Below are 13,367 nucleotides of genomic sequence, written 5' to 3'. Positions count from 1 at the left end.
CAATATAAAATACGATGATGAATACAAAGTTTGGAATAACTTTTCATTGCCCTATAAGAACAAAGTGTATGATTATACTGAGTATCGAGTTCTGAATGATACTATAAAGATTTGTAACTCCACTGATGACTACGAACGGAATATTTGGAAAATGCGTAATTACGGGATAAAGTGGGGAATGTGTTTAAAAGGATGTAATGAAAACTTCGCCTTACCTCCTCCTTATATTGTCAACAAGCGGTTTAGGCTCTACTCTGCTGCAAATGCTCAATACTTGGCGAGAAATGACTATGGGGTTGTAAGTGGTAAACCATACATGTGTTTTACAAAATTCAGACCTGCATCAACAGAGTATACCAAGGAAGATCTATTAACATGCAACGATTCAATCATCAATATAAAATACGATGATGAATACAAAGTTTGGAATAACTTTTCAATACTCTATAAGAACAAGGTGTATGATTATACTGAGTATCGAGTTCTGGATGATACCATAAAGATTTGTAACTCCACAGATGACTACATTCGAAATATTTGGAGATTGCGTAATAGGTGGGTAAAGCACTTCACATATTTTGAAATTTGTGAACAATCCATAATCAGAAAGACGAAGCGAGGGTATTTCTCTTTAATGAAAAACGTGAAGTTGCAGGAAATCATAAAGACGTACAAGAGAGGAGATTTCTCTCTTTTTGCGAAACCAGGTTGGCAGAATATCACGAAGAGTAACAGTCCAGGAAATATCTCTGTCCTGGAAATGGAAAAGCTGCAGAAAAAGGTGGAGGAATTGAAACGAAGATTTCCCATTTTATTGAGAGATGCAAAGTTGAGAAGAAGCCCTATGACATATGGCGTAGTGGAGGGTAAATTCATATCATGTGATAAAAAACTAATAGGACGTAATATATCAGATATTAGACTGTCTTTCATAGCACCATTTTGTGCCTTGGCTCTCTCAATTATTTGTTTATTATTGTTGTTGATAGTATATGGGATGCTTCCAGAGTTGCGAACTCTTCCTGGCTTGAATTTGATGAGTTTAAGTTTCTCATTTCTCTTGGCATTGATTAATTACGTAGTGTATTTGTCACTGTATTTACGTGTTGATAAAGAATTGGATTTCCCATGTGGCATGCTGGAAATAATAAATAAGTTTATTTCGTATAACATTCTCATGAATGCTGTTGTTAATATCTATCACTTGAGAAAAACCTTTTGCGGCAATACCTTGGTGAGATCTGATGTAAACAAGTTGAAAACCTTCTTTAAGTACAGTCTCTTTGGTTGGGGTGTTCCTGTCGTTATAACTATTGTCTACATTGTTCTTGTGAAGACGGGAATCTTGAGGTTTCATCAGAATACTGAGGGATCAGTTTCTTGTGTTAAGGATCATAAAATTCCTAATTGGCTGGCTGTTGTTGAAAATTATGGTGTTCCAGGCTGTCTTTTGTTGTACATCATTGCAATGTTCATCTTCACCGCTTATCGAATTCGCAAAAAACTCAGAGGAAGCAACAGCATTGTACACAGATCAAACATTGTCAAGAAACGCAGAAGCTTTGTCTTGTTGTTTAAGTTGTCAACCACTACAGCCATCAGCTGGACTCCTCTTGTATTTGAAGATTTAGTGTCTAATTCTGACCTAATGATAGCATTACTGACGGTAGCGTGGCTTACTGGTGTTTATGTTGGAATTGCGTTTGTGTTCACTCGAAAAAATTACCAGCTGCTTAGGAAGAAATATTTTAGTTAGCAAGGTAAATGTATGAGTGAGTGATATGAGTGACTGTGAAAATATGAAAGTAAAAAATCGCGAAATACTATTTCAAAAATCATATTGTAGTGCATGAAACTTTCACGATCTTGCAAAAATTATCTCAATTATCACGTATGTAGAAGATAAAATGTGTGCAGTTAGAGTCAACAAGCATTGTAAGCATTAATAGATTAGCATGTAAATAAAATGTGTATGGAGCCATTATGCAATACCAGGTCCGATTGTAGGTGGATACATGCACGTATTCCCAGAAAGTTTAATTTAACTGGATTGTGTGCTATTAATACAAGTATATATAACTAAATAAGAAGTCGGCGTTGACATTGATCATGAATTATTAATAATATGTAATTGTATATTACTTAAAAAACTACATAAACTACAACTATGCGTTATAAATCATTGTAGCACGTTCTTCATTAAAGTAAAGTGAGTCAAACTCAAAATGATGTGTCTTTTGTTTCGTGTGGACTCAGTTCGTCAGAGAATGGCAAGCACATTGCGTGTCGATGGGTCAAATTTCAAGTTGCTCAAGGAACACAGCCTCGTACGAATACAGGCGCTTTTTTGAAAAACAATATTGCATTCAGCTACTTATATAGAGATCAGTTCATCAGCGTGCGGCTAGACAAATCACCCCGGTGAACCACCCCAATCACCCTCCGTTCTTTTTTAACAATAGATGCATTCGTGATTCTCAATCATTGCCGTATGAATCCACACAGTAACATGGACAACACCCTGACGCTTACTAATATTTTCCTTTAGGATGGAAATGATTTTGGTGAAACTTATCATGACTTGAAATATGTCGTCCAACAGGTTTGAAGATCAGCCGTTCTATATTCTGGCCCGGTTTGGATAATTTTATTCACACATGTGACCGTCAAATTTTTCCTTGTTTCAGATTATCACAGTCCAGTTGCGCATAGATGGAGCAAAGATCAGTTTTGACCCTCCATTTCGAACTCTGCGTGATGTCATTTTAACACTGATGTCTGAGATAGTTATCAGTGCTCATGAGTTACCCAGGGTAAGAGATCCTACTAGGGCATAGGAACGAATCCTTTTTAAATTATTTTAAATCATTTCTGTAACCTTTTGGTATCAACTGTTCCACTAGGAAATGTTGTTATTGTTATTGATAAGTGTTGGAACTGGTAGAGTTTGTTAGGAGATGATCCTTACTGGACCTCTGGAAAGAACAGTTTAGAACTGATAGAGCTATCCACTATAAATAAAGTTAGTTAAGTTTAGGTTTCCTCCTGTAGTAACACTGGATCAATAAGAGATGATCCTTACTGGACCTCTGGGAAGAACAGTTTAGAACTGATAGAGCTATCCAGTATAGATAAAGTTAGTTAAGTTTAGGTTTCCTCCTGTAGTAACACTGGATCAATAAGAGATGATCCTCAAGGAAGAACAGTTAAGAATTAAAAGAACTATACAGTGTAAACGAAATTACTTTAGCTAAGAATATTTTTAATGTTTTTTAGGTTGAGACAGAGTTATTTCCTGATATGGCGGAGAGTCAGTTATTTTTGCGCAGTGTGGATGTTGATGAAATACTCGTTCAAGAGTACATGGAACAGGCCGTGGAAATTGTCAAACTAAACACTATTGGTCCGCAAAAGTAATTATTTGATTCCCAGATTTATGCATTCCCCATTTCTGCTAAATTGGTCAGGATTTGGACCGTTTTAGGCGTCGAACTTTTCATGCGAAGAATCGAATGCAAATGAATTTAAGCAAACACTTTAAAACCTCATTAACATTAGCTTCCGTGCATGAAAAATTCGACCATTGAAACAGAGCTTAGAAAGACTGAAAATGTGCTAAGATATAATAAAATAATGAATTTGATTTCAGATACTTGAATACGTACAAGAAATACCAAGATCTTTTTAATAACAAAGCTGAGATCGACGTTGCGACATTTCTCGAAGAGCAGATAGCACTCTTGTCGTTTTCCAAGAGAATAGACTCATATCAAAATCTTGCCTCAGAGATATCGTCGTTATATTTGACCGTACCACTTAACATGTTCTGCTTGAACTGTCACGAAGTCAACGCAGAGCTTGCCGAAAGGGCGACCAAGTTGGCTGATAAATTGATTTTGCACATTGTTGATGGTAACAGGGATACGAACCGCGGGTGAGATATAAGATGTGGAAATACTGGAAATAACTTTAATGCGCTAGTTTAGTTGTAATTTCCGTTAGACGAATGTGTGATGGTTTCCTCCTACTGAAATACTGGATCTCTAAGAGATGATTGGAACTAATATTGAGCTATTTAGTATTAATGAACTTAGCTTGGCTTAGGTTTCCTCCTGTGGTGACACTGGATCAATAAGAGATTATCCTCACTTAGAACAGTTTAGAAATGATAGAGCTATCCAGTATAAAAATATTTAGTTCAGTCCAGGTTTCCAGGTTTCCATATTCAGTTCAGTCCAGTGGAGATGATCCCCACTGGACCGTTAAGTAGGTATAGTATTGAACCATAAAACTCTTTGTAGGTTATGTAAGCAATATGACGAGATCTCTGACAAGGTGCAAGAGATGCCTAATAATACAGCAGATTTGGTAGCATTGACACAGTATTTGGAACATGCCAGTACAGCCCTTGTTATGAAACTACAGACGTCAGTTGATGAGGCTGCTGAGAGATTGGTATTCCTGTTGGATTATGCCACATTATCATGTACGTTGCCTGTGTAAGATAAAAAAACACGATGTCACACAATGTTACACGATGTCACACAATGTTACACAATGTCACACGATATTACACAATGTTACACGATGTCACACAATGTCACACAATGTTACACAATGTCACGCGATATTACACAATGTTACACGATGTCACACGATGTCACACAATGTTACACAATGTCACACAATGTTACACGATGTCACACAATGTTACACAATGTCACACAATGTTACACGATGTCACACAATGTTACACAATGTCACACGATATTACACAATGTTACACGATGTCACACAATGTCACACGATGTTACACAATGTTAGTCAATGTCACACAATGTCACACGATGTCACACAATGTTACACAATGTCACACGATGTCGCACAATGTCACACGATGTTACACAATGTTACACGATGTCGCACAATGTCACACAATGTTACACGATGTCACACAATTTCACACGATGTTACAAAATGTTACACGATCTCACACAATGTTACACGATGTCACACAATGTCACGCAATGTCACATAATTAGACGACTCGCACTATTTTACATGGTGTAACCTAATGTTACACGGTGTTCACACAAGTGTAATTATCACACTTTTTCAAAGAAGGCAATAATATTATTTCCATTTTTCCTCATCCAGTTGAGGACATCAAGTTAAACAGCACAGTGTTTCACTGGCCACAACATATCCAGAAAATCTTCGAGCTTAGTCGGAATAGAGTCGGACATCGCCGTGACCTTGCTATGGAAGATCTCAGGAAAAGGTAAAGATCCAAGAGGATACATTTATGAATTATTATTTGATTATTTTATGATTATTTTATGATTATTTTATGATTATCTTATGATTATTTTATGATTATTTTATGAATATTTTATGATTATTTTATGATTATTTTATGATTATTTTATGATTATTTTTTGATTATTTTATGATTATTTTATGATTATTTTATGATTATTTCATGATTATTTTATGATTATTTATGATTATTTTATGATTATTTTATGATTATTTTATGATTATTTTATGATTATTTTATGATTATTTTATGATTATTTTATGATTATTTTATGATTATTTTATGATTATTTTATGATTATTTTATGATTATTTCATGATTATTTTATGATTATTTTATGATTATGTTGTATTATCACAGAGTGAAGGCTTACGAGGAGAAGTTAAATGGCTACAGCAAGGAAGTCGAAGCATTCAGGAAAAAAGAAGTAATTTCTTTTGACTTTCTTTTGTAAGGGCCGCTCGTAAAGTAAAACGGGGGGTTGGAATATATTTGGTGTCATCATTTTTCAGAGCACACCCCCCCCCCCTTAAAACGTTCAGAAAAAAATGTAAACAACATACTCCTGTGAAAAAAAAATTCTGCATATTTTTACATGGCCCCCTCTCTCTACCACGATTCCATGACGGTATTCCCACACGAATAAGAGCTTGATTTTCAATGTTTTACCTTAAATCTTGCTATTGATTAAGAAAGGGCGCTCTCATTGATCAATAATAACTAAATCCTGGGCCACACGTAATGAGTCTAGGTGTGAGTGAGCTTTTTTGAACACAGGCGTTAATCTCGACCCTCAATTCTTTCAAAGTGGTGAATATGTCATTTGTTTTAGATCATGGCAATTGATGAAATGACAAAAAATGTAGAAAAACTGGATGAAATTGAGGTGTCTTTGACCAGTGCCAGAGACGAACTTGAGGTATAAATACACCGGATGTCGGGATATATTGAACTTGTTGATTTAATCAATATTAAGTTGTTCTAGTTGTCGATTTGCTGATATTTAATGCCAAAATGGACGAATTATAATAAAGTTATTTACAAGTGTTTCATTTCTTTACTAGGAGTTAAATAGAGAGGAGGAGCTTCTTGAATGGGAACCCTCTCAATTTCCCGTCCTTCAAGAAATGATCGCGTACAAGGAACCTTATGATAAACTCTGGAGAACCGCGTTCAACTTCCACAACAAACACGAACACTGGCTGAACGGTAAATAGCATCTGGAATTTAGCCAACTTTTCATCACGTTCTCTCATTTGTTGCTAAAAATTTCAAAAATTGGTCATCTTTAGAAAGAATTTCACACTACTGTGATGGTTATACCCCGATTACACAACACTCGATAGACCTTTCTCATAATGACGTCAAACGTGAAAGGCCTGATGTTACACGAAGTTTGATTGGCTCGTTAGTTTTGCGGAGCCAATGAAATTTCGTATAGCATCCGGCTTTCCACGTTTGACGTCATTATGAGAAAGGTCTATTTATCGGCATTAAGGACTGTGATATTCGATGCGATTTTCTTCTTTCGGTGGATGTGAAAGAGCGAATTGTGAATGCTCTGATATAGATAAGAGGCCTTTTTTGAGCATCCGTAACTAGTTCACTCATTCACATCTATCAAGAGAAGAATCGCATCTAAAATCGATGTTGAAATAGCAAGTGTAAACGAGCGTGCAAAATACACAGTTACCGCTTCGTTTCGATGTGTATAGTTGCACTGTCCAGTGCATTGATAGATCAGTGGATCGATTTTTCACTAGGTCCATTCTCCGAGGTGAACGCGGAAGAGGTTGAAGAGGAAGTGAGTGGCATGTGGAGAACAATGTACAAGCTCACCAAATCATTTTCCGACGTTCCTGGTCCGAAGAGAATCGCCGACAGCGTGAAGACAAAGATCGACAAATTCAAAGCTCATCTTCCTCTGCTGCAGACGATCTGTAATCCTGGTATCAGAGACAGACATTGGGATCTAGTGAGCCATATTTAATATCATTTATAAACCCGAGGCGAGGGTGATATTCCAAAGTATTTCACATAATAGACGGATGGTATCCGAGGGTGATAAATAACATTGCTCAAATATTGGGCCGAATAATAAAATATTTGGCCGAATCACCATAAATAATATAAAGGCCCGTTCACAGGATCCAATTTTGTCGGATCCATATCACATCTGATGGATGGAATGTAGTTTGTTATTGATAAAGCAGTTAACGTAAAGCACCAATGCAAGTTAATATCGATCAATTATGAGCTTCCTGGATCTCAAAGCCTAAAAATAAATATCGTGTTTGTCTAGATGAGTGACATTGTCGGTTTTGACATCAAACCCGAGGCAGATACATCTTTATGTAATATGCTGGAGTATGGCCTTCACAAGTGTTTAGACAAGTGAGTACTACTTTCTTACTTACAGTTACCACAGGCCTGGACACCAATGTCAACAACATTTCTCAAATTTTCGTATTTGTGTTCAGACTGGAAGACATCAGCGTCTCAGCTAGCAAGGAATTCTCTTTGGAAAAATCTCTGGAGAAAATGAAATCGGAATGGGCTGAGATGTACTTCGAATTCATCGCGTATCGAGACACGGTACGCCAATACTTTGCACTTGTTTTGAGATTACGTATTTCAAAGTCAGCTCAAAGATGATTATTTTTTACCTAAGGGAGTATCCATCCTATCATCTGTGGATGATATTCAGTTGCTTCTTGATGATCATGTTGTGAAAGCACAGACCATGAGTGGGTCGCCTTTCATCAAACCTTTTGAAGCCGAAATTAAAGTAAGCAATATAGTACAACCTATTCAAATGCTGGTATAAATAGCCCAAAGTATGTCTGTCCAGTTTCTTATATTGCAGTCAGTGACGCACACTCAAGCTTGCGAGCGTGCCTCACTGACCGCAATGTATGAAACTAGACACATACTTTTGGGCAGTCTATCACCTCAAGGTAACTCTTGGATTAATGAATGCATACCCTTTCAGGAATGGGTGGAGAAACTGATTCTCATGCAGGACATTATTGATGCTTGGTTGAAGGTAAACAGTGTTTTCTGGCAATTTTTCGCTATTTTATGAGTTGGACAACCCAACCACCACCGTGAAAATCAATAAGAAAAATTAGCAGTAAGGGTTAATCCGCGAGTAAAAGAATGTTCTCCGTTTTTCCTGCCGAAAAAATAACCGGAAGAAATGTTTTCGCAACGAAAATCTCACCTGGGAAATGGAGATGTTTCGGAATTTTAAAGGCACAAAATATGAGGAAATTTGTGTAGGGTGAATTTGTACCAGTTCCATAAGATGCACATTGATAACCCCCCGTGATTTTCATAATGATCACATTTAGATCAGGAGGAGGCAGTCTATATATTGTCACACGGCTGTAGGAGTCAAACAAAGTAATTTCTTATTGAAATGCGGAGTGAAGCTTCGGTTTGGTGTTTTTCATATCAAATATCCTTTCATTTCTAGTGTCAAGCAACATGGCTTTATCTCGAGCCAATTTTCAGTTCAGAAGACATCATGGCTCAGATGCCGGAGGAAGGCAGAAAGTTTGGCATCGTGGACAGTTACTGGCGTGACATCATGGCCGAGTCCGTCAAGGACACAAAGGTCCTGGTGGCAACTGGTCAGGCCAACATGTTGGGAAGATTAAACGAATCAAATGTTCTTTTGGAAGAAATACAGAAAGGATTGAACGCCTACTTGGAAAAGAAACAATTGTTTTTCCCCAGGTACAATTAGGTTCCCCTAGGTACAATCTGATTTCCCAAGGTACAATCAGGTTTCCCTAGGTACAATCAGGTTTCCCTAGGTACAATCAAATTTCCCAAGCTACAATCAGGTTTCCCAAACTACAATCAGGTTTCCCTAGGTACAATCAAATTTCCCGACATACATTCAGGTTTCCCATACTACAATCAGGTTTCTCAAGGTACAATCAGGTTTCTTATGGTACAATCAGGTTCCCCAAACTACGATCAGGTTTCACAAGGTACAATCAAGTGCCCTCCCCAAGGTACAATCAGGTTTCCTAAGGTACAATCAGGTTTCCCATGGTACAATCAGGTTTCCCAAACTACGATCAGGTTTCACAAGGTACAATCAGGTTCCCTCTCCAAGGTGCAATCAGGTTTCCCAAGGTACAATCAGGTTCCCTCTCCAAGGTGCAATCAGGTTTCCCAAGGTACAATCAGGTTCCCTCTCCAAGGTACAATCAGGTTTCCCAAAGTATAATCAGGTTCCCTCTCCAATGTACAATCAGGTTTCCTCTCCAAGGTACAATCAGGTTTCCCAAGGTGCAATCAGGTTTCCCAAGGTACAATCGTCTTTCGCATGCAATTTAAAAGGTAGATTACTGCTCACAATGTGATTCTCATTTTCATTCAGATTTTTCTTCTTATCCAATGACGAGCTGTTGGAGATCTTATCAGAAACTAAAGATCCTCTCCGCGTCCAGCCACATCTCAAGAAATGCTTTGAAGGAGTTTCAAAACTTGAGTTCACGGACGAGCAAGAGATTGTTGGGATGATCAGCGCGGAAAATGAAACCGTTCCATTCAGTTCAAAGATTTATCCTGCTAAAGCCAAGGTGAACGTTGTGAAGATTAATTTTCTGTGTTTATTGTAAATCAGCCCTTCCTTACTCTATTACCTCCTCTCCTGAATATATCTCTCTGTCTTTATTATAAACCAGTCCCCTCTAATTACTCCCTCTAAAAACTCTGCCTTGAATATAAATCGTCCCTTCCTCTTTCTAATAACTTCTCTCTAATATCTCTCTGTCTTAATTATAAATCACCCCTCCCTCTTTCTCTAATAGCTTCTCTCTGATATCTCTTTGTCTTTATTATAAATCAGTCCTCCCCCTCTCTCTAATAACTCCTCTCTAATATCTCTTTGTCTTTATTATAAATCAGCCCTCCCTCTCTCTCTAATAACTCCTATCTGATATCTCTCTGTCTTTATTATAAATCAGCCCTCCCTCTCTCTCTAATAACTCCTCTCTAATATCTCTCTGTCTTTATTATAAATCTGCCCTCCCTCTCTCTCTAATAACTCCTCTCTAATATCTTTCTGTCTTTATTATAAATGAGCCCTCCCTCTCTCTCTAATAACTCCTCTCTGATATCTCTCTGTCTTTATTATAAATCAGCCCTCCCTCTCTCTAATACTCCCCTCCGATACCTCTCTGTTTTGATTATAAATCGGACCTCCCTCTCTCTAATAACCCCTCTCTAATATCTCTCTTTCTTTTTTAAAAAATCGGCCTTCCCTGTCTCCAATAACTTCTCTCTATTTAATACCGTATGCATAAAATTGGTATCGTTATTCCCCAGGGTATGGTTGAAAAATGGTTGATTCAAGTTGAAGAAGTTATGATTCAAAGTTTAATGAAAGTCGCTGAGGACGCTGTGTCGGGATACTCCAATACACCTCGGGAAAGATGGGTGAAAGAATGGCCAGGACAGGTAATTATCCCCTTCTAGTGCCACTTGCTAATAGAATTGTCTGGGCTTGAAGTGCTTTGATCTGGGTAGCAATGCTTTTTTTGTCATAACACCAAGAACATTATCCCCATAACGAAAATGAACAAACGAATTACACGTTTACTCTCTTGTCAGATTATATTAGCGGTCAGTGGTATATACTGGACGATGGAGGTTTCTAAGGCAATAACTGAAAAAGACGGACTTAAGGTTGGTGGTTAAACTTTAATATTTCCGAATATAGTTGATATGCATATAAAAGATCTCCAATTGTAACCTCTTTCAATCTTATTTTTTGGCTTTAAAAATCCGGCTGATATATGAACACCTACCATAATGGGGTTTATTCTCAGACACATCAGTGACCGATCACTTTGAGCGGAGATATCTTGGTCGTTAGTTTAAGCCTTTCCTTTCACATTTTCCTTTTCAAGAATTATTTGAAAATGAGCAATGAGATGTTAGAGAAGATTGTGTTCCTCGTTCGAGGAAAACTGGACAAAGGAATTCGTGTAACTTTGGGTGCCTTAACAGTTATCGATGTTCATGGTAAGCTGAGGCAGACATTTCTTCTCGAATGAGCTAATATTTCAATGTGTGAAATTCCGTTTTGGTGTTATGTAGTCGCACTCTGAGATTTCCAATCTCTTGGATTTGTTTTGAAATTGATCCATTCAGTATATATAGATCAGTCTCTTCCTGTAAAAATACTATAGAGCACCAAGGACCTCTAGAACAAGAAAGTTCCCGTATGAATACTGATATAGCTATCCAGTATAAACTAAGTCAGTGTATTGGGCAATTCGCATGTTAGATTTTACATGTTAGACAGGCAAAAAGGTGCAAATATACCAAGAGCAAGCATGTTGAAATGAGTAAAGTTTGTTAAACTTCCCTGCTTAGTTTATTAATTTTCTATACTTTTATATTATATTGTATTGTAATGCTTGCGGTGACCGTTTTCGGGCCAAAAGTTTAACACACTGAAAAGTATATAACCTTGTATATGACTGCATTTTCCACATTTTACAATATTTAGCAATTAGCAGCAAAACTTTGCTTTGCTTTGCTTTGATGATATTTCTTGTATGCTTTTTATGCTCTATACCTTGGCAAAATAAAGTTTACTAATTAAAGTAACTCAAACATGCATGCGAATTGTCTGTTGGCTCACCTGTTAATCTCTCGTTTCTTGGTCTTCCCAGCACGGGATGTTGTTGAAAAGATGTACAAGGACGGTGTTTGCGATACGAATGATTTCCAATGGCTCGCACAACTTCGCTATTATTTCGAGGAGAAATCAGTCGTGGTTCGAATGATCACAACAGACATCAATTACGGTTACGAATATCTGGGAAACTCTGGAAGACTAGTCATCACTCCTCTCACCGACAGATGCTACAGGTAGAACCACTGACATATATATATATATTATATATACCTGGACTGCTTGCTCGTCAGCCAATTGGCTGACGCGATCTTTTCATATAAACAATAGCTAAAGACCTCCACATTTTCCAAACCTTCAACACATTCTCTAGAACATTGATGGGAGCTCTGAAGTTAAACCTGGGTGGAGCGCCAGAGGGTCCTGCTGGGACTGGGAAGACAGAAACATCAAAAGATCTCGCCAAAGCTGTCGCCAAACAGTGCGTTGTCTTCAACTGCTCCGATGGTCTCGATTTCAAAGCTATGGGAAAGTTTTTCAAAGGTTTAGCGCAGGCAGGAGCCTGGGCGTGTTTGGACGAGTTCAACAGAATTGAATTAGAGGTAATTGAGCCACTGATAAGGTCTTCACCCATAAACTCTGAACCAAGAACTCCTGCACTTCAAGAATCAGGTCGGCATTTTTGCTAACCTGATTATTAAAAGATATATTCCTTCATGCGTTTAACCCTGTTGAGTTCCCTTAACCCTTACGTTCAGTAAAACTGCAAAGTTTTGTTGAGAAAGTGAAGAAATATGGAATGTATTCATTACCCTTCATTTTCGGATCAAAAACAACTTTTGATAAGCTTTTAGCACTTTTTATTGTTTTTCCCGATCGAAATTTTGACCTTCTGGCATTGAGTATATTAATTCAGAGAGTCATAGGCTGCAAATTTTAAGAATTTGTTATACCTTCGTCTTTTAAGGTGTTGTCAGTGGTTGCTCAACAAATTCACACAATTCAAAAAGCCATCGCGGCACAGCTGAAGACATTCATCTTTGAAGGAACAGAACTGGTGCTCAATCCAACATGCACCATGTTCATCACAATGAATCCAGGCTACGCGGGTCGTCAAGAACTTCCCGATAATCTGAAGGTATCGGCACAACTTCGTTACTTCCCGTGAAACCACGGAATGGAATTACCTACATGAATATTTTCTATTCTGTAAGTGAACAACCGTAAAAGCATTTTACACGTTGTAAATATTTCAGGTTCTCTTCCGAACTGTGGCAATGATGGTGCCAGATTACGCTCTTATCGCTGAGATATCTCTATATTCTATGGGGTTTGTCGATGCCAGAAGGTTAGTCTAATGTTAAATTACCTTCAGTTGTTTAC

General features: G+C 37.6%; 1 protein-coding gene across 3 annotated transcripts in view; it reads left to right on the top strand.

Moving 5' to 3' along the window:
* The window catches only part of LOC114519251 (dynein heavy chain 3, axonemal-like), a 105,174-nt gene that overhangs the window by 68,188 nt on the left and 23,619 nt on the right, over positions 1-13,367 (top strand). For all 3 annotated transcript variants that reach the window (XM_028539351.1, XM_028539350.1, XM_028539352.1), the window contains 23 exons: positions 2,549-2,602; positions 2,688-2,813; positions 3,277-3,413; positions 3,650-3,934; positions 4,302-4,486; positions 5,158-5,281; positions 5,681-5,747; positions 6,153-6,239; positions 6,385-6,529; positions 7,084-7,295; positions 7,623-7,714; positions 7,801-7,915; positions 7,992-8,108; positions 8,313-8,366; positions 8,799-9,061; positions 9,717-9,918; positions 10,667-10,798; positions 10,952-11,026; positions 11,251-11,365; positions 12,022-12,220; positions 12,358-12,586; positions 12,952-13,122; positions 13,241-13,332. In XM_028539351.1, the coding sequence (XP_028395152.1) occupies positions 2,549-2,602; positions 2,688-2,813; positions 3,277-3,413; positions 3,650-3,934; positions 4,302-4,486; positions 5,158-5,281; positions 5,681-5,747; positions 6,153-6,239; positions 6,385-6,529; positions 7,084-7,295; positions 7,623-7,714; positions 7,801-7,915; positions 7,992-8,108; positions 8,313-8,366; positions 8,799-9,061; positions 9,717-9,918; positions 10,667-10,798; positions 10,952-11,026; positions 11,251-11,365; positions 12,022-12,220; positions 12,358-12,586; positions 12,952-13,122; positions 13,241-13,332 (3,278 nt within the window). The remainder of the gene's footprint in view (positions 1-2,548; positions 2,603-2,687; positions 2,814-3,276; positions 3,414-3,649; positions 3,935-4,301; positions 4,487-5,157; positions 5,282-5,680; positions 5,748-6,152; positions 6,240-6,384; positions 6,530-7,083; positions 7,296-7,622; positions 7,715-7,800; positions 7,916-7,991; positions 8,109-8,312; positions 8,367-8,798; positions 9,062-9,716; positions 9,919-10,666; positions 10,799-10,951; positions 11,027-11,250; positions 11,366-12,021; positions 12,221-12,357; positions 12,587-12,951; positions 13,123-13,240; positions 13,333-13,367) is intronic.

This window comes from Dendronephthya gigantea, unplaced genomic scaffold, assembly GCF_004324835.1.
Source record: "Dendronephthya gigantea isolate DGI-Jeju-01 unplaced genomic scaffold, DenGig_1.0 000013F, whole genome shotgun sequence".
In the NCBI taxonomy this organism is placed as follows: Eukaryota; Metazoa; Cnidaria; class Anthozoa; order Malacalcyonacea; family Nephtheidae; genus Dendronephthya; species Dendronephthya gigantea.
The sequence above is the reverse complement of the archived record's forward strand: the minus strand, read 5'-3'. Positions and strand labels throughout refer to the sequence as shown.